Genomic DNA, 25,496 nt, shown 5'->3' on the forward strand with positions numbered 1-25,496 from the left:
TGGGTCAAGAGATATTTTGAGGATCATCAGCAGTCACACATCCTACATCGAGGGGAATCATTGCTCTAGTGACTTGGAAAGGACTCAGAGGTGTTCTGTGAAGGGGGGGACCCTGGGCATCACCTGCAGACTACTTTAGATAACAGGCTTTATGCTTTTGTGCACTGTTCTCTTTGCCCTGCCTGTATGTGTGAAAAAGTTTTGAATTATACAATCCAACACAATTAATTAAATAACATATTAAAGATTTCTTCATTTTTTCTGCAACTCTGACTAAACTTGCAGAAGTATTTCTGCTGTTTAGTACTGAGTAAACATCTCAAAAGGCAGCTAAGTTGATCACACATGATTTGCCTTGGGAGATCCATACTACTCTCATTCACCTTCATGTTCCTAGATGCACTTCCAGAAGACTTGTTTTGTCATCCCCAGATACTGTGATTAGGCAAGCTGGGCAAAAATTCCCTGGATCTTTCTTTTTGCCTTTCTTGAAGATAGGTGTGACATTTATTTTTTTTTTTTTTTTCAGGAATTAGGAATCAGGAATCTCCTCACTTACCATAACCTTTGAAAGAGTGACTTTGAAATGCTGTTGGTACATACCTCAGATGAATCCTTAGATGCATGTCATCAGATCTCATGGACTTTCTCTTGAACAATCCCCGCTAAATAGGCAGATGTCCATGGAGATGCTGTAATTTTGCATGCCTAAAGTTCTCATCGTAGAACTAGAACTCTGTGTGCTTTCCTTGATCTGCATGATCAGAAATAATCTCCCAAAACATCCTTGTAGCCAAACTGGAAAGCTACAGACTGAACAAGTGGGTGAAAAAGTGGCTGGGCTGGTAGGCTCAAAGGTTTGTGCTCAGTGGTACAAAGAGGCCAATACTATTTAAGTTCTCATAACAATCTGGATTATAAAACAGAATGCACTTCCATAAAATTAATGGATGATTACAAATTGGGGATAGTGATTGATACAGTGGTGGTATGACAGTCATTCACAGGGATCTCAGCAGGCTGGAGAAATGGGCTCAGGGAAACCTTGTGAGGCTCAGCAAAGGCAAATGCAAAGTCCTGCAGTTTTGCAGAAAACTTTGGGGTCATGGTGCACAGCAAGTGGAAGATGAGCCAGCAATAAGCCCTTGTGGTACAGAAGACCAACAACCTGCTAGACTGTCGACAGTAGGTCAAAAAAAGTGGTATTTTTTTCTATTTCAGCATTTTTGAGGTCATCCCTAGACAAGCAGGTCCCATTTGGGGCTTTCAGCACAATGAAAAACTGCAGCAAGTCCAGGGGAGGGACACAAATATGACCAAGGTAAACAAAAACGACCAAGGAGCTTGGGTTTGAAAGGGCTGGAGAAGACTAAAAGGGCATCTAATTTCTGTTTACAAGCACTGGTTGGAGTGTTTGTAAAGAGGTCAGATTCTTCTCAGAGGTATAAAAAAAAGATGAGGGGCAATGAACACAAGTTGCATCTAGCAAAATTTCAATTAGATATTAGGGAAAAAATGCAAAAAATGCACAAGGAAGATAAGAAAAGAAAAGAAGAACAGGTAGCACAAAGAGATTGTGGATAGCCGTCCTTGTATATAATACTTTGCAGTATTTGGCTGGACAAGGCTCTGAGGAACCTGAACTAATATAAAACTTGAATCTAAGTTTGAAATCACCCTTTATTTGAGGAAGGGCTGGCTGATGAACAGAGGTCCCTTCCAAACTAATGTCTTCAATGGCTTTGTCATTTTTTATATGAAGCAGGAATCCAGAGATGCCTGCTTCAAGGATTCACCAGACTTGACAACTGTGTAAGACTTTTAAGTTGTCTAATTTCTGTTTCTCACGGTGAACAATTAAGTGGAGCAAAGTTAGAGGAAGAGAAAGAGCAGGAGCTAAAGCATTCTCATGTACCTCTAATCTTATGTGCTTCAGAGCCTGCCCTGGTACTTTACTGGGAAAAAGGAAGAAGTGACAATCAATTTTCTCCCTTAGAGCTGTAATTGAAGCTGTTGCCCCTTGCATGAACCCAGACAGAGCTGGGAAAGGACTGATGTCATCACCCCCTTAGAGGAAGGAGAAGCACTCCTTCAATGGGAGCTCCCACAGGCGGGCACTGTGAGCCAGCTCCTGCCTAAATCCCAGGCTGATGGCTTTCATAATAAGCAATGGGCACTGTGAGCCAGCTCCTGAGAGCTCCCAGGCTAATGGCTTTCAGAATAAGCAATCACCTCATCCCAGTTGGTGGTACCTGGCAGGCATCCCACTCAGCATCAGTAGGCTGGCTCCAACTGGAAGGGGTCTGAGTCACCTTCATTCTCTGGGGTTAGAATGGATTTGGAAATACAGTAATTTGAAGAACAGAAAACACAAACAAACAAACAAACAAAAAAGTAGGTATTAATATTTTAAACTGTTTTTCATTTTGTGTAGGCCCTGGGGCAGCAACAGGGAGGCCTAAAGGATCTTAAGCGAAGCAATTTATACCTTTTTCTCTCATCTCATCTGGGTGTGTATCTGTAGGCACACTGCATCCAGAGTCCCACTAATCAATGGTCAATGAGTTTAAATTAGTATACCTCAGGCCTGATCTAATTTGCACTGCTTGTGGCTGTGTTTTTAATTCAACACACTTAAAACATTCCCAGCTTAGAAGCTGGAATAATTCAGGCTTCAGAAGGTCTGTTCCTGTCTTGCTTGAGTAAAATTAATCAGGCCTGATTAAATAAGGCTTTGTATAATTCTCATTAATCATTTAAACACCACTTACAATGAACTCTAGCAGTTTTTAAAGTAGCTGAGTCACGAAACATCATCATGTTAGAAGAGAGTCTAAGAACATCCAAAGAACAGGAGGTTGTAAGTGAGAAAATGCCACTCCTACCTTTCTCATATCATCTGAAGATACAGAGGGATATATTAGGGTGGGTAAATCAGACTACTCATCCCAGATTGAGCTCTTTTATCTCTGACAACTCCAATACACAGTTAACCGAATAGATTGACATTACTTCAGCATTCCAAAAGTCCTCAAAACTAATTTCTGACTACAACCCTAGCTTGGATTTCCCTTTTCTTTCTGACAGCTCAATAAAAAAGCCTAAACAGGTGCTTGCCTCTTTTGACTCATTGCATGTTGTGCAGAAGCTCAGCAGGATTTCTTTACTTATCTACTACTGAGAAACCAGTACCAGCAAAATGCTTTATTTGAGAATATAACTGTGTTTTACTACAAAGAGGTAAAAATGTACTCTTTCAAAAGGCAGGACTTGAAAGAATTTTCAGAGGATTTGACAACTTCCATGCACTGTGACATGCATCCAACAGGGGAGAATCAGATAAGGTCCATTCTATGACAATACTGTTTTACAGCATCCTCCTGGATGAGGTTTGCTGCTCTGGCAAAATCATTACCAGAAACTGTCTGAGGCATTCAGCTATAACCTATGGCCAAAACAAAACTATAAAAATAGCCTCCTGCTTCCCAATCAGAATCTGCAATTTAGCTTCATTACTTTTTCTTCTCTCTATTATCAAAGAAACCTTTCCAATTCACCAAGAAACCTTTGACATTCACTCCAGTTCTGCCAAGAAAACCTACATCCAGGCCCCTGATGTGTGATTTGCCACATCACCTGGCCTCTTTTTGACTACTGAGTTCCCTTTCACTTTCAGAGAGAGCAACCAATCCAAAATAAATCTTTACATCATTGGCTTCTTATTATGGCCTTCATCTGCACATCTTCAGAGAAGTGTGAGTGCTTGGTTCCCCCATTCAATACTTCAATTCAAAAATGTAACTCCTGTGTTTTCCTTTTCTGTGCTTTTGTCTCCACCGGAAGTTTTTGAGGGTGGCAAGAACGCCTTATGAGTCTTCTTGTACAGTAGTATCCATCTGCCCTTTCCTGAAATGCCTTTAACTTCTCTGCTTCTAAACTCTCTTCATGAGAATGTCTCTGAGCAGGTCCATGTATCCCACTACATCAACTATAGTTCCCCAAACCAGGATCTTGCTTCTTGTGTCAGATAGGAAGAAGCCGCTATACACATTGCCAAATATTGTTAGATAAGCAGCAGATGCTGAAACAGCACTGGAAAGTCTGCTCACAAAAGAACCAGCATTGTGTGAAAAATAACACTGATGTTTCTTTCAGTCTCTTTCAAGTACAAGTGAGGATGAGCCCAGCTGACTGCAAATAATTAAATCAAACTTTGGAAACTTCTGCATGTTTCAAGCAGGACTAGACAAAAGAAAAGATGAAGGGACTCAGAGGAGAACTGGTTGTTTGTAGACACTTGGGAAGATCCTGTACAATGGGCAAACAGCCCTTCCAAAAGTTTAAAGCAGAGTCAGCATCAGACTGGGATGCAGATTGCATCCCTCTGGGCATTGAGCAATCCTGCTGACTGCTGAGCCTCTCACAGCCTGGAGACTTGCTTGTTATAACCCCAGCTTTGCTGCTGTCACTTCTCTTTGACACTGGAAGAGTTATGTTAACCATGCCATGGGAGAACAGACCTGTTCTCAGATTACTGCAGAGTTAGCATCACAGAGAGGAAAGAAGCTGGTTTACCTTTATTTCTGTGCATGAAGTAAAGAGTATAACAATAGAGGGAAAATGCCAGGATCAGCTAATGACCACCTGGCTCATGAAAACGGAAACCCTTGCATAACTGTTAAAACGTCATCATTGTTTTAGCTAAATTATAGAAAATTAATGGAACTCTCTAAATTACCTGCATAATCTAAAGCATATGATCCATTTTCTCCCTTGAATGTTTCTGCAATGAACAGCCCAACTCCTAAAAACAATGGAGACTCACTTTTCAACTCCTATGGCTGAGCTTCTTTTTATATTTTTAAATGCTTCTGTGTAAACTCTAAAACTTGTCAGACATCTGACTACTGTATAATAAACAATCTTGTGGTATTAACCACTGCTTCTTGTGACAAGGTGGAGGTTAAATTTGATTTTCCTAACAGTACTCACCCTGAATATCATCATTGAATGTACAGTATCTGTTACGGTATTTATCGAGGAGACGAAAAGCATTAGCATTGGCAAAATCTTCAAACTGGATCAGACAATTCATGCCATACCTGCAAGTTAAAGGGAAATTTGAAATGGATAAATGTATTTATACAACACAGGACAAGATATACACCTTTTACTACGACAATGGAGCTAGAGACTCTAGTGCAGAAATAAAAGTATCATGACAGAAATGCAGCACAGGATCACACCCATCCCAAAGTCCACACACTGAGAAATGTGGAGTGAACAGGATTAAACTCTATTCATAATTCAAGTGACTTCTTAATATGTGTACTTATATACCTATATGTACATGCATCTTTGGACTTCTGGTATGAGAATTTTCAGTGGTGTATTTGCGGAGGAGCTCCTCAAAGCACAGGAGACATTCTGTGTTGCAGCTGCCACACTGCATTACAGCAAATCTGACTGCAAAGGGCACACCAGGTAGAGGGACACCACCAGGGCCCCACTTCCACTGTAAGTGGCCCAGAGAAGAGAAAAAAAATCTGAGAAACACTCACTCCACACCCATGGAATGAATGTTTCATGGTGGGACTGACTGGTTCATGGTGGGATTTCACAGCCACACTTCTGTGCTTTGGAAATGTTTTTCTCCACTGAGTTGTTTAGCAGGAAACCAGCACGCAATGACAGCTAGTGACCTGAAGAGTGAAAAGGCAGGAAATATTTGCAAACTTTCCATAATTGTCCAGTAATTTCCATCAGTTTCAAGGAGAAGTGTGCAGTTTATAAACTGAGTAATATTCAGAGTGGTCCATATGTATACACATTCAGCAGTTTGCATGACTCTAGGCTGCATTAAAGCTTTGCAAATAAAATCTAAAAGGGCCCTAAGTACTCGTGTCTCACACATAAATGTGATAGGGCAGTGAGAGAAATGAGGGAATGAGTAATGCAACTATTAGGAACCTCTGGGCTGCAGGCAGATGAAGGGGCACTAAATGGCTGCACTTTGTTAGAGGTAGCATCACCTTACATATCTTCTATTCAGACTTTTGTCCTTTGCCACCAAAATCTGTGGTAGAACACTCCTGCTTTAGTGTAGAAACTGATACTGGATAAAACATACTCCATTTATGAACTGTGGCTCTTGTCATGAAAAGATCTTTTCATGGCACAGTGTGGGCAGTCAGGCTCTCCTAGAATGGCCTTTAATTTTTTATTATTATTATTTTCCACTTCAAACATATCTGTCAGTAAGGAGACAATGATAAGCACATACATTGTGCGCCTTCATTTGTTCTTCGTGAGAATCTCTCACTTGATAAACCCCCTGGTCTGAAAAAGGGACAAGGGTTGGCTCTAACACTTGCTTCCCATTCTCTGTTTGCTTTTAGGAAAAGGACCATAATGGGGACAGAGTTTTTAGCAGGGCCTGTAGCAACAGGACAAGGAGTAATGGTTTTAAACTAAAAGAGCATAAATTTAAACTAGATATAAGGAAAATATTTTTTACAGTGAGGGTGGTTAAAGATTGACACGGTTTGCCCAGAGAGGGATGCCCCATCCCTGGTAACATTCAGGGTAAAGGTTGACAGGGCTCTGAGCAATCTGGTCTGGTTGAAGATCAGCTTACTAATGGATGTTCCTCTTATTCAGCATTTCTAAGGAAAACATGGCTTAGAGGGAAATGACACAGCATCCAGAACATCTGCTAATATCTCATAGCAAATAATTAGCAAATCTTTATGCAACTTCAGTTGCTATAGAAACTATTTCTCTAACACCAGTCTTATTTACTGGTATCACTGAGGAAGTGACACCAATATCAACATTACTGACTTGCTTAACAAAATCAATGATCTCAGCCAGCACTAATGTACATGTGACCAGCTCTGTGAATTCCTTCCTCACTTCACATTTGTGATCTGCAGCATGGCACAGTGCACAAGTTACTTCTATTTCCATCTTTGATCCCTGTTTGTTAAGCAGAGCACAAAAGAAGTAGGGTAGCCCATAAACACTTCATTTCTCTTTCTGCCCCTCAGTATGACAGGACAGTGCTGCAGTGCAAGGTATTTTTTGAAGATTGTTTTCTTTTTCACTGCAGTACATCTACTGACCTTTTTAAAGTATGAACTCCATTTTTGAGCTTATGTGAGCCTTTGCATAATGTGCATAAAGACCACAAACTGGTCATGGTAAGACCTGATGACTGGATGCTTTAAATGAAAGAACCAAGTATTTTGGATTCACAGTTAAAGATGGGAATCTCAGATCATGATCTTAGTCCTCAAGGGCTACTCACCTTACTGAAGTTTTGAGAGAAATTTAAAGAACTTTGTGCTACCCAAAGTCACTGAAATTAAACACAACTAGGCAGCTGACTCACTGAGTTGTCTTAGAAATCTACCAGTTAATCTTGCTGTCCTTTCCTAGTGGTACTTTGGTGGCTGCATGCAGTGCTCCATCCGAGGGTGACCAGAGCAGGCTAAGGATAAACTTAGCAAGGAGTTTGAACAAACCAGCAGCTGGGTCCATGGGCAGTAAGATCTTTGTGAGCACCAACAGTTCTACTGTCTCTCCCCCACAGCACAGCATCTCAATATTTGTTTAATTCCTTTCATCCTGAAGGAATTCAGAGTGCTCTACAAAGAATATTTGGGTAGCACTCAAAAGTAAAATGTAGCCAACCCGGGACCGGAGCACAGAAGTCCTTTAATATGCAACAATGCTAAGAAGAAGTCCAGCTTAGGTAAGAAGGTGGAGAATACTTAGTACTGCAAAGGTAAAGGGTGTCCTGAGAGCTGCTACATGCATTTGAATCCAGTCAATAAAATGTAATGCAGAATGAGATTTCTTCACTACCTTTACATCTCTAAAAGTTGGTTGTGTAATTCCCAGCTGTGTATTGCCCAGCTGCACAATTCTGACTGCCCTCTCAGACCATGGAGAGAAAGGCATATCCAACAGCAACTTCTTTCAACTAGTCTAAGTGAAAAATGGAAGTAGATAACATCTCTGGAGATGTCTCTTTCTTCAGAATGTCTGTGAAGGCAGAGTAAAGATGACCAACCTAAATTTAGATATCAAACTTTAGACACCTAAATTAGGAGAGGTAATCTAATATTATCTAATTATCACAGTTGGGAAGATCTGTTTGGGAATATATGTCATGCACCTTAGGTCACTGGCTTATCACCCTTTCACTGCAATATTATGCTGCCCTTCAATGTTTGCAATTTCTTTGTTGATGTCTGCAGAAAAACTGCCCTGGTCCATCCCTTGTGTGCGGTGTCCAAGTGGTCCCCTGTCAGCAAACACACAGAGAAAGAAATATTTGATGATACTGGCCAATTTTCCCCATGATAATGTTTTCATTTTAAAATGAAAACGGATTTTACAAAACTGTGTTTGATTGGAAACATTGTATTTCCCACTAGGAAATCAAAATTAATGAATTCCTTTGGAGGAATAATTTTTAATGAGGTATGCTTTTGTTGAACCTTCTGTTTAATATATGATATCTGATATGAATGCAGTCCCAGTTAGTACGTATATACTTGCTGTCTATAGGTGCAGGATGCCTTTTAATAGAAAAGGTGTTTGTAAAGTGAGTATGTGAACAAGGATTTGTGAAGATCCTTTCCAAGACATTTATATATTATTAAATTTGCAGCAAGAATTGACACTGGCCCTGCAGAGAGATCTTCCAAACTGCTGTGATAGGAAGAGACTCTTGAGGTCAGTCTGCTTGGCTGGTTGTCAGTTCTCATAGATTCTTCCACTGATCCATGTGACTCATGTCCTAACTTTCAGCTGAGAGCCTGAAGGAGATTTGGAAGCAGATCAGCAGGTCACATCAGGACTGAATGTTTTCCAGTCCAGGAAAGGCATGGCCAGCTAAGGTTGGCTCTCTCCAGCAATCTCATCCTGACTGTCAATGATTCATCTTCTCTAGAGCATTCTGCGATCTTCTTGGCAACTGGGACATGAGTAGTTAAACAGCCAAGATCTGACTGCCTTTATCTACAAGGAAAGTTCAAATGTAGACCATGAGGATTTCAGACTGACAAGGTACATTAAAACTGAGCAAGTGCCATGGTCCAGTGTGGTTTCTCCCATTTCTCAGTTTCTTTATCTCTCTTTCGAAGAAGGGAAGGTTGTATTTTTTGAATGGTTTTGGGCTCAAAGTGTTGCCATTCCTCTTGGGCACATTGCAGTTTGCATTTCGTGGGATCTCTGCAGTTCTGTGTCTCCTTGTGGAACTGGAGCTTTCCCCTCAGCATGAGTCATTCTTGTATTTGTAGGCTGTCAAGTAGGATGCTTGGACAGAGGTGTTTTTGAAAGAATTCAGACATGCTGAAACTTGTAACTGGTTACACTACCAGAGTCATTATTTAATACTGTCACCATGTCTCCTTTTGGCTGCCAGACCACCATCTGGGGGATCCTGTTCTCTGCCACCTCTGGAATTAATTTACCCATTTTACAGAATTGGAAACAAAAAGATACACTCCGGTTCTTCCTCACCCAGAAAAATTCAGTCTTTCAGGCAAAGATTATATGGCTGTCTCATTAGTTTACTTATTTCATGGTTTTGTGCCATAAATAATTATGACCTAAATTCTGGCTCTCATACCTTGCAAAAATCTTCCTGTGAAAATAGCCTCACTGGGAAATGCTTTGTAGAATGGTGCCATACACTCATTGTATTCCAGTCTGCAGCCTTTGCCTAGCAAATCTTGCACAAACAGTACTTTCAATGAAATAATATACTATTGATTAAAATAATAGTACAAACTGTCACCCTAATGGGATGACTCTAGGATCTAAACACATATAATATTATAAGCCTATTGTAAAAATTGTCACCTGAAAATCTTTATTAATAAATTATCTCATTTCCTGGAAAACACACAAACATAGGATTCATGCTTTGTTTATTGCTGTATTGTTGTTCTGGTACTGTTACTATCCACCTATTCCTACACAGAACCTCTGGACTGTGCCAAGAGAAAAGATGCTCTTAGCAAAGTCTGTATCCCCTGCAGAGGATGATACACATTTCCTCTTGGATGACCACCTGGAACAAGTGGTAGAACAAAAATGTGGACCAAAAGAGTGTGAATCCCAGAAAAGGAACAATGATTACATTGCTTTTAAATTCTTTGTTCAAGAGACTTCTCAGTTGCCTAAATAATCTCATTAATCTCATTATGCACTTTTTTCTTTCATCCTCATTTGTATGTACCTCTTTGAGTTCATCCAGACTCATTATAAGCCATTATAAGGTCAGAGAGGAAAAAATTCACGAGGCAGCAGTTACCATTTGAGAAGCATCTGACCAAAACTGCCCAAGTCAGAATTTCAGGGGTGGCCTGAGGACCTAGCCGTGCCTTTGCTGACCAGTATCAAAAGGGCTTTTTTTTTTGACAATGAGGACGGACTATAATATATTCTTACATGCACGCATGCAAAAAAAGTATTTGCAAGAAGATCCTGGTCCTTTATGGAAAGAATCACAAGAAAGAAGTTCCAGTCCTTGTCTGAATTTAAAATTTTATAGCACTGCTTTCAGCCATTCATGATGCAAGGAATCTCCTTTGAGGAGCTGTAACTCCTTTTCATAGTCTTAGCTGAAACCAGGCAGAGAAGAAACACATTGTCCTTGCCCTTGTCATCTTCTTATTGCTGCTTGAAACACCAGCAACCAAAGTTCTGATTTCCAAGAAAAACTAAATTATCTGTAAAGAAGCCCATGACCAGAAAAATATCATGTTTGGCAGACACTCAGCATTTAAGATTTGGAAAACAAAGTCCATTCAAGCAAGAAAACAAGACTAGAACCTGAGTCTGTCTGATGTCCTGAGGCCAATCTTACTATTAAATTGTTACTGTGATACTTGCCAGGCTTCTCACCAGACCAGCAGTGGTCTGCCATACAATTGTATGCTCTGCCATACAATTCCTGGCCACAGGGGTCAGTTTGGTCAGGCACTTCCTTAAGAGGCCATCTGAGAGCAGGCCTGTGGAGAAGGACTTGGAGGTATTGCTGGATGGAGAACTGAATATGAGCCAAGAGTGTGTGCTCCCAGCTCAGAAAGCCAACTGTGTCCTGGGCTGCATCCAAAGCAGTGTGGGCAGCAGGGCAAGGCAGGGGATTATGTCCCTCCTGAGACCCCACCTGGATCCAGCATCCAGCTCTGGGGCCTCCAACACAAGAAGAATGCGGACCTGTTGGAGCAATCCAGATGAGGACCATGAAGAGGATCAAAGGGCTGGAGCATCACTCCTATTGAACACAGGCTGAGAGAGCTGGGGCTGTTCATCCTGGAGAAGATATGGCTCCAGGGAGACCTTGGAGCCAATACAAACTTAAGAACTCTGGGTCCTGGGTTTAGAAACACCATACTAAGGAGCTGCATCACAAACCAAACAGGACCTGCTGCCAGCATCACCATCACCTTAGGCTACAGACAATTTCTAACATTGGGCAGGAGTCTCACTGGGTTTCTGCCAACATAAACACAGCCACCATGCTCTGAGGCACAGAGCCTGCTGTGGGTTCAGTGAGTGATGTGTCAATAAAAGTGCCCCTTGAAGCACAAAGATACCAGTAAATCTCAGAATTGTAGATTTTTGGAAACTGGAGGATGTACTAAGGATTGCTGTTCATAGTCATATGCCAGGACATCTGCTATGAGCTACTGTTAGAAACAGGATAAGAGGAAAAATGAAATTAAGATTGATTACAAAGTTCTTGGGGGAAAAAATCTTGAAAGTTCATAGTCAAATATCATTACATTCTTTTTAAGGAAATCCTCCAAACAACTATTTTGCACATCCTATCTCACAACTTTCAAGCACTAAGACCAGCACTAATGGCTGCTATGACCATTCTAGTGCTTTTATGCAAAATGACATAATTCTGCTTGCAGTTAGTGTAAGGAAGGGCTGCAGCTTGACCTAAAAGTCATCTCAGGAGCAGGGCAAAAGCAGGAGATACAACCATATTAGTGCTGACCCTCAGATGCAGCCTTGAGCTACCCTCTGGCACACAATAAGGAACAGAGCCTCACCCTGTATCTTCCGCACAAACAGAGCTTCTCCAGATGCATCTTATGGAATCTGCTGTGGTACATCTGGTGTAGGTGGAAAAGCCCAGACAAAAGCCTAGAGCAAAGAGCTTTATGACATCTGTAACTGCATTGCCCCAAAAAATTTGAACTCATGGTAATAAAAGCCACAGTGATCTTCAGCAGCACATCTGGAGCTCAGTTATTCCTCAATAGCAGAAAATCTAGCTAATGAAACCTAAATATTGTTCCTTGACTTAAAATATCATCCAGTGTCTTAAAGCAGATTACAGATGCTGGCTGGTGATCTTACCTCACATCAAGCCAGAATAATGGACAGCTGGGGTGGCTCCTCCCATCACCATCTCTTCTCCTCATGAATGGTGTCAGGGTCCCTCTGGCTACAGAGGGTCTGAGGTAGATTTGTATGGGGTAGATGGGCAAGGAGAATATCCACCTTGTATTCCATGAGGGCTGGATCTGGTCTACATGACCAGCATTGCCAGGGCACTAGTAAGGGTGTCCTAACAGACCCAGAGATGCTAGGGAGTTACTGAGTGTTAGCAGTACATGTGAGGGTTTTTTTGAAGACAATCAGTGCCTAGAAACTGGTGCCTAGAAAATAAAGTCTAATCTTTCAGGATCAACTAGCCAAGTTAACCAGAGCATGTAAAGAACATCGGGGAATGCCTGTACTGGTGATTTTGTTTCTGAAAAATGCTGGTGAATTTGTGATCCATGACCCTGGAGAACTGCTGAAACAGAGGTGGTTTCTTTTTAAAGAGGTTCTGATTGTTGAAGAGCACATGAGACCTGCCTTGGTATGTTTTTGGGTAAAAGTACTGGGAAGGCATTAGGCAAAGAGAAATCTGGCATGAGACATACAGAAGGAATAAGAAATTCAGCAGAGGTATCTTTCTTCTCCCATCTGAAACTGAACACCTGATCTCCTGATGCTTTCTGTGCTCTGCCTCATGGCACAGGCTGACAGAAAGCTTGTTCCCTGGGCACTCTGTTAATAAGCACTGATGGGAAAGGAAAGGGGAGTCAAGTTTTTACAGGTTAATGAGGCTTCTGTGACACGGTTTGCTGGCGTGGGGAACTGCATCTTGTAGAGTCTCAGGCTGCATGTTCTGCATCTGCCAGCCAGTGACTGAGGCTAGAGCTCAGAATGGAGGCTGGAATTCTGGGACAGGTCTGGCCCCTTGGAGCATGATGAAAGCTACACAAGGATTAATCTAATCAGATATTCAAGCCCCAGAAATTCTGGGGTTTATTCCAATTACAATCCTTGGACACTTTAGGTGAATACTTATTTCAGCCTAAACCAATGTACCAGGTTAAGAGCAAGACTGACTTGTCCTTTGCCACAGTAACTGGGCAGATGGAAAACTGAAGCAGTGCATTTTCCCATGTGAAGCATATTGCTGCTCTCTGTGAGAAAACAGCAATTTGTCAGGCTGCTTCAGTCAGACACAGGTAGGCTCAATGGTCCAAATTCTGCATGTAGTTGCTTCCCAAGAGGAGCAAAAGGCATAGCTTAGAGCTGTTGTTAAAGAGCTTAGTCATTTCACATGTTTTAGGTGAAAGTAATGAATCGTGGTTTAGGCAGCAGGAAAACACAGAAATTTATCCAGCTGTTCCAGAAAGAGCTTTCCTTTCTAAAATTGCCCAGGGTGCCCACATTTTATTTCAAAATATTGGAATGGCTAACTCTGAAGCCTCTGGCACACGCGTGGTTTCATTACAAGGTGGGTATTATGAGACCAGGAGTCCTTTCTACTGACTCTACGGGTCTCCAGCAACAGAAATTTGACATCTGTTTGATATTATTATTCCATTAGAAGATTAAATCTTCACTCCCCTGGCTTTTTTGTGGGCTCCAACACATACCACTTCAGTGACAAATGTCCCTTGAGCCAGCTTTGACAGAGTGGGAGGTACTTCTGCAGAGGAACTCACAAATGGTTTCCATGAGAAGTTAAAGTACCCTCAGGAAGTAGACAGAATTTCTCCATGAATATCAAGATGAAAAGCAAACCTCCAAATTGCAAGGGATTTGTGGCAAAAAACCAAAAGGTTCTTCCCCAAGAACTGAATCTGCATGTGACATTACAGACTTGTACAAGAGATTGCAGTAGCTCATAGTCACATGTTGCCTCAAAAGTGGAAGCAGGCTACAATAAAGCAACAAGTTCTCAACCTTCTGAAAAATTTCTGGCTCCTTTTGTAACAGAAGTGAGAGCTTCTACTGGGTTGAATCCAATCATTCCAGTGGAAATTTGAGACAGAATGAACCTGCTTCATATGAGTTTGCCCAACCCAGGCTGATAGCAGGATTATTCACCACCCCAGAGTGCACAAGGATCATACCCCAACAACGCTTTAAAGTACGCTGGTGGTCAGGATGATAACACAGGCTAATGGCTCCTTTTGCTCTAGGATCTCCAAATACTTTACAGATGTGAATGCAGAAGTGCAAAGCAGAATTTCCCAGCCTCACTTTGCTGAGAACTTTCAGGGGCCTTACTGTGTTCATCCTGGTTAAGGGAAATAGAAAAGCAGGGACATGGGCCCCAGGAACTTGATTACCAATACTTGGATGAAAGCATTAGACATGACTTCACCGCCTCCCAAGATAAGAGTTCATTGTGTCATGGTCTTCTCCCTTCAATGTGGACATTAGCTCATGTAAACCAAACACAGGAAAATAACTGCCAATCCTTCCTCTCCAACAGCAAGCACAGAAAAGGCAAATTGTCTTTAGTGGGTGCTATGAGCTTTGCATTTAACACCACAAGCCTAAATCTCAGAGCCAAATTTACGATAGCTGAGACCATAATCTGTGTTTTCCTTCTATTGTTCCCATTCTATCACCAACACCAACACTGCAATACCCCCACGGCCTTCTGGCCAGAAGAAAGCAGGATAGGGTTTCCCTGAAGGATTAATTAGTGACTACAATCAAAATAAACAAAACCCCCACAAATCAACCCTGATGACTCTAAAGCAGTTTCTGCTTGTCTCTTATGATTTCCTAGTTGTGTTTTACCAGCTTTCCAGCCTTTAAGAATTTCTTCCCACAGATAATGCACAAAGCATCTAACAATACTACAATGTAATCAAATGAGATTTCAGTCAAGATTCTTTATCAAATATAAAGAAGGTTCTGCTGTGACTGAATAACCCTCTGCATTTCTGTCCCTAGTTCCTCCACCCGCAGCCAGCTGGGCAGTCACACCATGTGCAAACCCATCCTTCTCAGTGGATGGGTAGGTGCTGTGTCAGACACTGGTCATGGTGCCTCCTACCTCCAGGGAGACAGGGGGAACTTCGAGTGGATGACACATGTACCACCCACTCCCTCCCCTTTGTGCAGGAACACACACACATCCAGCTGGCTGGAGACACTGAGGGTGGATCAAACATAGCTCCTTCACTGGGAAGAAAAGATAAGCAGCAGCTTGGCAATCAGAGACTCCAGCTCTCTGCTGCTCCTTATCAGTATCATCTGTGGCTTTAGGAAAGGTAAAAAAGCTTGTAGTTTTCTAAATATGAGGTTTTTTTTCCTTAACAATTATCCTCATGTTCCCTCTTACGATAATCTCTCTGGATAGTCACGGAGATTTTAATGCATTTTCTTTTATTTTTCAGAGAGAGGTGCACAGGGCTGAGGTGGTAGTTCTGCTCTTCCCATTTTAAACTCCTTGGTCCATCAGAGACCCTGTATTCCAGTTAGTGAGTATGAATGGAAGTATACAGCTGGTCTGTCCCACGTTTAAAAGGACAGTGCTTATATCATGGCCTTCTCACTCCACAGACTTAAATGCCAGTAGTAAAGTTCCTATTTTTGACAAAGCCATAGAGAGGCAGTCTGCAAACTCCACTGTGTGTGAAGGAACGTGCCATTTCCATTTAGATGATTTCCTTCACAATGGCAAGAGCTAGAAACTTCCTTTATAAAGTGAAAACAAACCAAAGTTTAGGTTTGGACTATGCTGAATGAGGTTCATAAATACATGACAGAGGCCAGACACAGCCCACAGGACACGTTTGACACCTCTGGCCTATGTGGATAGGAAATGCTTATAAATAGTCAGTCCCATTTCAGTTCTCTGGAGACAAATATTTTTGACCCAGAGTGCTCAAGCACAAAGAGTCATTTGCAGACCACCCAGGAGACTTGCATTGAAACAACCTTCCTTTGCTTGGACAATCAATTATACTAATGTTTATTTCAGGAGTTGCAACATTTGTTCTTAAATGGAAGCGGCCCAGAGGAGCCATGTATATAACCCCACTTACTTGTTGGTAACTGCCTGCATAAACTCATCAATCAGTTCGTCGTACTGTTTCCCACGAACCCTCTTGTGTTTCAGTCCAATATACAGTGGATCATTCAGGAGAGCCTAGGACACAAAGCAATTCTGTTGACATCTTCTGCAGATGGACAGAGATTTATGTCCCAGCTTACCAAAAATCTTTGTCTGATGTAGTCATGTTAGTTGTATTCACTATGCAGTGAAGGCCAGCTCAGACGTCTCTTCCCAAGCAGGAAGTGTTTCTGTAGGAAGATATGGCCTATCTTTTAGCATAAATAAAGTCAGAGGGATGCAACACTTCCTGAAATAGGAAATGGAGCTCTGCATCCCCAGAACAGCTGTACCAAAGGCTGTCAGCCTAAGTGCCTCACTCCTAGTGAATAAAACTGACCTTGTGTGGGGAGTGTTCACTATACATTCAGTTCTTAATTTTGCACTGAGGGCAGGGCGGCTGTTGACCATAAACAGTGCTTTGTGCAATGAAGACTGCGTGATGTAACTTGAAATGATGTGTCATTTAGGCTTGTAGGTGACAGCACAGAGTTGACCACAATCAGTGATCAGAATGGAAGAACGTTCCCAAGACCTGCACTTACCTCGGTTATCTGGCAGGTATAAAGTCATGGTATTTTCACACAATAGATTAATTTATATTTTGGTTTCCAACCAAAGGAACATGAAACAGGCCGTTCCTCCAAACAATCCAGGACATGTTAAGTCAACATCCATAAGCCACCTAGAAAGGACTGGGTTGGCATGGAAATAGCATATATTTTGGGGAAAGTTACAGGACAAACACTGGCAGAGGCAGGTGGGCCAACACCTCTGAGAGTCACTGCAAAGGAACTCTACTTCCTTTCCAATTTCAGGAACATTCAGGAACATTCACATGAGGGGAGGATGAGCCATCTCAAACTTACTGTCCTGCAGCCATATAGCCCTAAATATTGGCAGGTACGCTAACATCAGATCTGTTTTTACAGCCACAGCTGTTTTCCCTTAGAAGGAAAGATAAAAGAGGTTTTCCTGTGAGTTTGATACATTAGGGCTCTTCAGGGCCACGAAACAGAAAAGAGATGCATTTGTATAACTTCACTGATTGCTCCTAAAACATTGTGTGCTCTGGGCCCTGTTCATAGAGCACAAAATTCTGCCACAGACAAGGTGAGAAATGCTGAGCTCTGAAAAAAATTGATTTGCTGAAAGTGTATACAAAGTATTATGGACTGTCAGAAAGACAAGCTGGCAACTGATGCTAAAAATATAATAAAAAGGCTATATTTACTGAGTTCTACCTGAGGTTCATGTATTAGCAACACAATCACCCTTGGCTCACCAGATATTAATGGGCAGAGATGAACAGAATGAATGCCTGTAAGAACTATCGTATTTATGCACCGATATATGAGTTTACTTGTGGGGCAGGATGCTCCTAGGATGTGCTTAGGGTTCAGTTAATCTGGGTTTAAGCACATGAGAAAACCATTAAATAAATAAGCAAACAAATTATTTCTATGGTGAGGAAATACATTGTTCATATTGCTGGAAAACAGTGACTTCTGTATCTTAACCCCAGATGTGGAAACTGCCTTCACAGAGAAGTTCCTGAACACTTAAATTACATCTAATCTTGGGCTTGGACTGATCCTGTAAGTCCCTTTTTCTGATGCCATCTGACCCCTGCAGAGGCCCAAGAGCCATTGGTGCCACTTTGGATTTTAGTGATCCCTGTCTACTGAGACAGAAACAAGGTGGACATGCATGACCAGATGCTTTTCATGGGAAGGGAAGCACTTTTACCCAGGTTCCTCTGGGAGAAGCTCCCGCTGGGAGGCTCAAAGCACAGATGGCATGCAGGTCAGCATGGAGGAGAAGGAAGAGATGAAGGATCCAAAGTCAAGTACAATGTGCTATTGACTGGAGATTGCAGTAACTGAGAGACTGAGACTTAATTCCTGCTTTAGCCTCAGTGCGTCCAAACTCAGAGTTCTCCCTTTTCAGGATCAGGCTGAGATGAGCAGATGCTGTATTCCACAAGTCCATGACAACTATGCTAAAGGGGTAACATAATCCTGGGGTCAGAGACCAAAGAGTTAATTGAGATTCTCAGATGTCATCTATGGACACTGATTTTGCATTATTTCATTCTTTTCAAGGGTGCAGTGTGAGAGACTTGGGGCAGGACTGAAAGAGGTGCAAAAAATTTAGCTGTTCAATGAGCATCAGCATGTCTGATATGTCAGCATTAACTTGTCTTCATACACAAACTCAAGGCTCTTATAGCCCAGATTTTTTATGTCCCTCAAGAAATGTGTGTTTGGTTTACATGGGGTCATGTGAAGCACAAGTACATTTTACAAAAAAGAACATCACAAATAGCTATAGGATATTAATTTTAAGAGACATCCTCACAGATGTCCATTCTGGCATTGCTGAAATGTTTCACTTTGGCCTTTCTGAGCCAGAGTCATAAGGCAAAAATCTGCAAACAGATGGAGTCCTCTTGCTTGGTTATCATGTGCAGTAACATGTGCAATCTAACAAAACAGTGACATTAATCATTCCCAAACCACTCACCAGGGATTCTCCCTTTCTGGAATATAGTCTTCTCTACACAGACACGAATATCTGCCTGTTCCCTCACAATTACCAGAGGAGGAATAATTCTGGGACTTCCTGCACAAAGCCTGTCAACTTACCACACCATGCTGACAGGTGGAGGTGAGCTTTCAGCTCCAACTGGCAACACTCTGAGTCTTCTCACCAGGGGACCATGAGTCTATGTAGTGTTTATTTCAGTTCCCCATAAGAACAAAAGGTTCTTATGCACCAAACAGGAATCAAACCCTACTTTCCTGCAGTGCTGGTCAAACCATCATCTCATCTCAGATGCCTCCAGCTTTATCTCCACATTTAGGGAACTGGAGTTAAGTGCAAATCTTGATTCTCCCATGTCAGATTTATGAAAAATTGTCTTACCTCGTTGTCCGTGCCAACATCCAGTAGGACAGGGAGACACTGCTGTGGGTTAACTCCACCACAAGCTGTGTACAAAGCAAGCTTTCCAACTGGGATGCCCATGCCGTAACTTCCTAGGTCGCCTAAACCAAGAATCCTCTCTCCATCTGTCACCACGATAGCCTAGGAGGATCAAAAGAGACTGTTGTACGGGGTTGCCAAGGCTCTAGAAGCAAAATCAGCACCATTGTTTCCACACTGATACCACTTTTGCAACTGTAAAATGGATATTTGTTCCTTGTCCACGACAGCATATTAATTAGCTGTTAGCAACAGGGGGCTGATCATTTTTAGGGGTAGAGAAAGTGTGGTGAACAGGCAGCAGCTCACAGTGTGGGGACAGCAGCTCTGCTGGAGAATACCTCAATTCACTGCAGCAGAGCCCAAGCCGCATGGCTTTTTGTGCATCCCCAGCTGTACTACAAGTAGTATCACAAATGAGATATGGCCTTGATTTTTTCATCTTTTTTTTTTTAGAAGAAAAAAGTGTGTTTAGGAACTGCATCTGTGGAAGAAACATATTTCAGTGTCCTTTCTTATTGAACATAAACTATACACATATTTGAACTTTTTGTTATTTGCTTTTCCTTCTGAGTCAATGTGAAGTGTTAGCAATGAGAAAGTCTCTTTTTGGGTGGGCTCCATCTGGTTCTGGGTGTGCGTTCACTTCTTTACCACACCCAGAGGATGCAATTGGGATTGAAAGGCAGTAATGGGAATGAGGAAAGCAGCAAGCATCTGCACTGCTACAGGTTTATCCTGAAATTAAATGGAGTTAATATTCAAACTATGCAGAGAATATCGCAACAAAATTAAGTTCTAATGAATCAAAATATTTGTCTGGAGCACTGATCCCCTTTCTTCCAAATAAATAAGTGTTCTCAGGCACATCTAAAAACCTCTCAATAGCATTTAGATATCCATCAGAGACAGAAAAATTCTTCCACCTAGGATGTGCTGCAGCACTCTATAGGTATTGAAGCTCCTCAAGGCAATACTGAGAAACTAATCAGAACAGAAAATACAGCATGGGAGAAATGCATTGCTATTTGTAACAGAGAGGGGATTCACATTTGTTTCTGGCTCTTTGGATTTGAAAAACACCCCAAAAAAGAGCACAGTTTCTGTGCACACCTGATACACAAGGACATTAAAGTAATGTTTTTATTCACTCACGTTCATATGATCAGAATTCAACAAACAGGACATTAATCTCTGGCTGAGCAGGGCAGATCCTTCTACCTGAAGGTAGGAGGTTACTGGTTTAACAGTCAGGAACCTGTTTTCTACTTCCATCTGTGATACAAATTTTCTTGATGAAGTCACTGTATAAAGGTTAGGTGTGCAGTTTACGACAACCATCTAAACGGTTTCTAAACTCATTTAACATCTGATGGGGAGAGACAGAAACCTCCAGAGGGCATCTCCTCTTTCCAGCAGCTGTTTTGGGAACAGATGAATGGCTTATTTCTCTTTGAAAAGCTCAGTTCCCTCTTCATTGGCACTGCAGGAGTACTTACAATTGAGACTAGGAACTAAATCCCCAGGCACCTTATATTAACTGAGATTAGGCTGTACCCAGTTAACCAGTCCAGGTTTGCAGTGTCTGAGTAGCAGGCATGTAGCCCAGCAGAACGATCCAGAGTGCTACACTGATCTCCAAGCTGCCAAGGCAATGCAGAGAGACAAAGTGCTGCTGTTGGCAATCCCAGTTCTCTGTACTGATTGCAGGATGCCAGCCTTTACAGGATGAACTGATACTCTACACTGAGTGAACCAACAGAAAACACTCAATGAGAAGGATTTTGAACAGCCCTGTACAGCAGTAATCCTGGTGGGGATTCAAGACCCTGAGTGGACTTCTAGGGCAGGCATCCCACAGGAAGAGGGAGGAATGAGGGGAGGGAAGGCAGGATGGAAGGCCAGTGCAGTAGCTTGCATGGCAGCACACTTGTGTAAGAATAAAATACATGTTTCTATAACACCTTCACTTTGAGTGAGACTTGAATTCATAGCTGTCAGGATGACATCCATCCTGTATAATTCTTTGCATTCTTTTTGCTTTAGCTGGGTGATTGTGAAGAAAAGAGTACAAGACTAAGGAACCAGAGAGAAAATTGGCAACGGAAGGCACTCCTGAGGATGGCCAGCATTTTATCCAATATTTCTTCATGTCAGGATTCATTAGCCATCCTGGAAGAGACACAAAACCCCCACATTCCCAAATAAGTATGACCAGAAATGGTTTCTTCTCACTTGTTCTGCTTCTGGTACTATGGCTCTTTCAGGGTAGCCCAGCTTTAACAAGTGTTGAAGGTGCGGTTCATCAGAGCTTGGCTGAAGCTTTGCTAAGCTAAGCAGAGCACCAGCACCCTTCCAGCCCTTCCAGGCACAAGACTCAGGGTTTGGGCCAGATTTCCCATTTCTACAGTAAGCACTGTTGCCTTGAAGCCCTAGTGAGCCACATCTAATGCGCAAAATGTGGGTAGCATCTCCGAGTACAGTAATTTCACGACTATAACGCGCACCCTTTTGACTAAAATTTTCCCCTGAACCTGGAAGTGCGCCTTATAGTCCGGTGCACCTTATATGATGTACAAAGTTGTGACATTTGCCACCCGGGAAGTGCAAGCCCGCAACAGTCCCCAGCCGAGCAGAGCCCGCCCAGCGGCAGCATCGGGCCAGCGCTGGGCCGGGGTGAGCCCGGCGGCATCGGGGCAGCGGCCGTGTCGGGGAGGGAAAGGGCAGTGGCGCAGCCTGGGCAGGGGTGAAAGCCACCTGCATCGGGGCAGTGGCGGCGCAGGGCAAGCCTGCCAGCATCGGGTCACCTGGAGCGCCAGGGACCTCCCGGAGCAGCGGGGCCCTGGGGACGCTGCACGGAGCAGCAGCGGGCATAGCCCGCCCCTGCTGGGTACAGGCGGGCCCGGGGGCCAATGGCTGCCAGGTTGAGGCGGGGCCTTGGCCAGCACCCCCGCGGGGGGAGCTGGGAGTGGAGCCTTGCTGCAAAAAAAAAGGTGCGCCTTATAGTCCGGTGCACCTTATGGTGGTGAAATTACTGTACTTTTGCACTGTCTTTAGTGGGTGGTGTTCAATGGTGGGGAGTGTTCAGCCTTCTAAAAAAACACCAGGGACTAAGGTGCAGTCCAGGTGCCTCCCTACTTATCTCAAAATCTTGAGTGTTCCAGTGCCTACCAGTTCAGGCATGAAGAAGTCTGTGCACAAAAGCACAGGGAATCCTGTGGTCCATAACAGCAATACTGCTAAAATGAACTGCCTTTATAGTCTGGCAAGCCTGGAAAGTAGATAGTCTGAATCTCTTTCATGGACCATTGCCCTTCCTATGGTGTGTTTTGGGTGCCAGAGCAGCTATTTCAGTAACAATCTCTAATCTTTCTGTGCCAGTTTCCCCATCTGCAAAAACATTTCTATTAGCCATAATGAATTCTGCTCACAGTTCTGAGTTGGAAACAAATGGAAATACTGAGCATGCTGGACACAACACGGACAAAATACCTAGCCTGCCTCTATTCTCCATGGTTCCAAACACAATTTTATACGACTGTGATCACTTTTTCTGAAAACATGTTAAATTTCCTTTTTCCTCTTAGAAATGGAAAATGCTTGCAAGATTTTCTCAGCTGCCTTCTTCCAAGAACCTTTGTTCTTGGAAGAAGTAGATGATTGATAGGGGACCAAAACTGTCAATAGCCACAGAAATTCCCAGGAACATGTACTTTCAGACTGACAGAATAAGGTGAGATGACTGGCAAGACCTGTCTTAAGTGTTGACTTTATTTCATGCCAGGGACTTGCCCAGCCCCGAGCTCTAGTGAAAAACACTTCACAAGAACCCTTTTTGGGTGGGGTGTCAGTAATATTTTCAGCTGCTGGATATCGAACATGATTTTCAGAGCTGCCAGTGTTCTTGATGCTTGCATGACTCACTGGATTTGGGAAGGAGTCCTACAAGCATGTTGATTACAGAGAAATCTTAAGGAACTTTGGTACAAGTTAGCCACACAATTCTTTAATACACTGAATCTTACTTTTTCATTAGGGCCCCTATTCTGTACAAATTTATTAACATGCAATTTTTTTTATTGACCAAGATCCTGCTACCTCTGAAAAAGTTGTTCTTGACTGCATACATACATGATAAGAGTCTCTGAAGTCCCAATTTGACTGGAAATTGAAACTGAAATTCAGCCTGAAAATTCTCTGAGGAAGAGAAGCATTCTTTGCTTGTCCTTTAAAATAGCCAGTTTTGTAAATGATGCCAAACAGTTCCACTAAATATCCCATTTTGCACCAAACTGCCTGTAATTTCCCAATCCACAGAAGACATGCCACATACCTTAACATTTTCTTCTGGCCAAGAGTTTAGCATTGTTGCAATATGGCCTTTGTCATGGATGGTGATAAACAATCCCCTAAGAGAGGAAAATAAAAGGAAAGAAAGTGAAGAAAAATAAGCCTTGTAATAAAACTAGTAACTCCAAGATAAAAGAAAACAGGTGAACTTGAAAATGGAGGGATGTGAGCTGCTGAGTACAAAACCAGGCAACTGACTGATACAAAAATGAGACCTCAAGGGACTGCTAATAGCAGGGTAAATTCTCATTTTCAAACCAAAAGGCTCAACATCCATAATGGCAACTTCATTCAGCAGCCACCAGTGTTGCACATTTAACACTTGTGAAACATCTTTGCTTCAGGGAGCAAACTCTGCCTTGGTGCAGAAGAGCTTTCTAGTTAAAACAATTTTGACAAATGCAGTGGAGGCTGATGGTTTTACCATAACACTTGTTACACATTATTTCCTGAGGAGTTTACAACTCCTGGCCATCCAAACAGTGAAAGCATGATCCTTCTCACCCAGCTCCCAGTGTCAATGATGGGGATGGGCACTCCAGAGCTAGATACTTTGGGTCACCTCTCTAGTCTACACGACTCCAATCTGACTGTATCAATATCTGCCATGACATTTGCTTTGATTAAGCCAAACCTGCCCTTGCAACAGTGTTTCTTTTTTCTCCATGAATATCTGATCCCAGTTTTTGGTATTCACCAAGTGAAAATCATGAAAAATTGTGAAAAGTGAAACAGAAAATTAAATGTTTTTGTTATATATGCTTCAGTGTGAAGTGTTTATATGGACAAAAAACATAGCTGATTGCACTAAGGTTAATCACTTCTCAATGCAAAGGTCTTCAGGATTTAAACAGAAGTGCCTTCTTTCTAAATAAAATTAGGAGCTGGAAGAGATCATTTTTGAACCATGTTTTAGATTTGTGGCTTATTTTTTTGCCTTTCTGCTGTTGTTATCAAAAAGAGTATCCATAGCAGGGATTCTTTCAATACCCAGGACAGCATTATTTGCATTCACTGATCTCTGCTCTGATACTCTGGGATTTTGCTGAAGTTCCTTTCAGGCTGCACTAACCCCAAAAGAAGCAACCTGTCCTCTGTACCTATGTCAGGGAAAATTGCTTACATTGCTTACAGCACTGACTAATCAGCAAATCAAGGGCTCTACTCAAGGACTCCCCTTGGCAGGAAGATGCAGCGATTTTTCTTGCCTTGTTATCTGCTCACAAAAGCAGGAGTTGTGTCAGCAATTAGTAGCAGTTGGAAAAACAGATAGATGCGTTTTTTGTTGCTTACATCCCTCAACTATTGCTCAGCCCCAGAAAGTTCAGATCCGGTCATGGTTTGGGCTTCTAATGTGAAACATTAGGGAGAAGAAGCTTGGAAAAAACCTCCATTGTGAGGCCATATGAGTGATGGATAATCAAACATAATTGGGCTACTCACTCTGGCAAGGGCTTATCTCACGTGACTCTTCTAGGGAACAGATATCTTCCCACAGTCAGTTGTGGGATTCCTAATGAAAATGCCCTTTACTTGGAAAAGAAGAAAAATAAAAGTGCTGACTTCAACACTGATCAAGTCACAATCACACAGACAGATCAGAAAGGCAAAAAAGGAAAATGACATTTCATTTATTCAGTGTAATTCTTTAACACTGTGCCAATAACCAATGAACTAATCACATACACATGGTTTGCCTCAAAGA

The 25,496-nt window shown here is 42.3% G+C and overlaps 1 protein-coding gene across 2 annotated transcripts in view; it reads right to left on the bottom strand.

Annotated features, from left to right (window-relative positions):
* ME3 (malic enzyme 3) overlaps nt 1-25,496 on the bottom strand; it is a 121,306-nt gene that overhangs the window by 12,630 nt on the left and 83,180 nt on the right. For both annotated transcript variants that reach the window (XM_033051318.2, XM_033051317.2), the window contains exons 4-7: nt 23,775-23,850; nt 19,382-19,543; nt 16,386-16,489; nt 4,993-5,102 (exon numbers count right to left, since the gene is read on the bottom strand). In XM_033051318.2, coding sequence (XP_032907209.1) covers nt 4,993-5,102; nt 16,386-16,489; nt 19,382-19,543; nt 23,775-23,850 — 452 coding nt within the window. The remainder of the gene's footprint in view (nt 1-4,992; nt 5,103-16,385; nt 16,490-19,381; nt 19,544-23,774; nt 23,851-25,496) is intronic.

Source organism: Catharus ustulatus, chromosome 2 (genome assembly GCF_009819885.2).
Source record: "Catharus ustulatus isolate bCatUst1 chromosome 2, bCatUst1.pri.v2, whole genome shotgun sequence".
Taxonomy (NCBI): domain Eukaryota; kingdom Metazoa; phylum Chordata; class Aves; order Passeriformes; family Turdidae; genus Catharus; species Catharus ustulatus.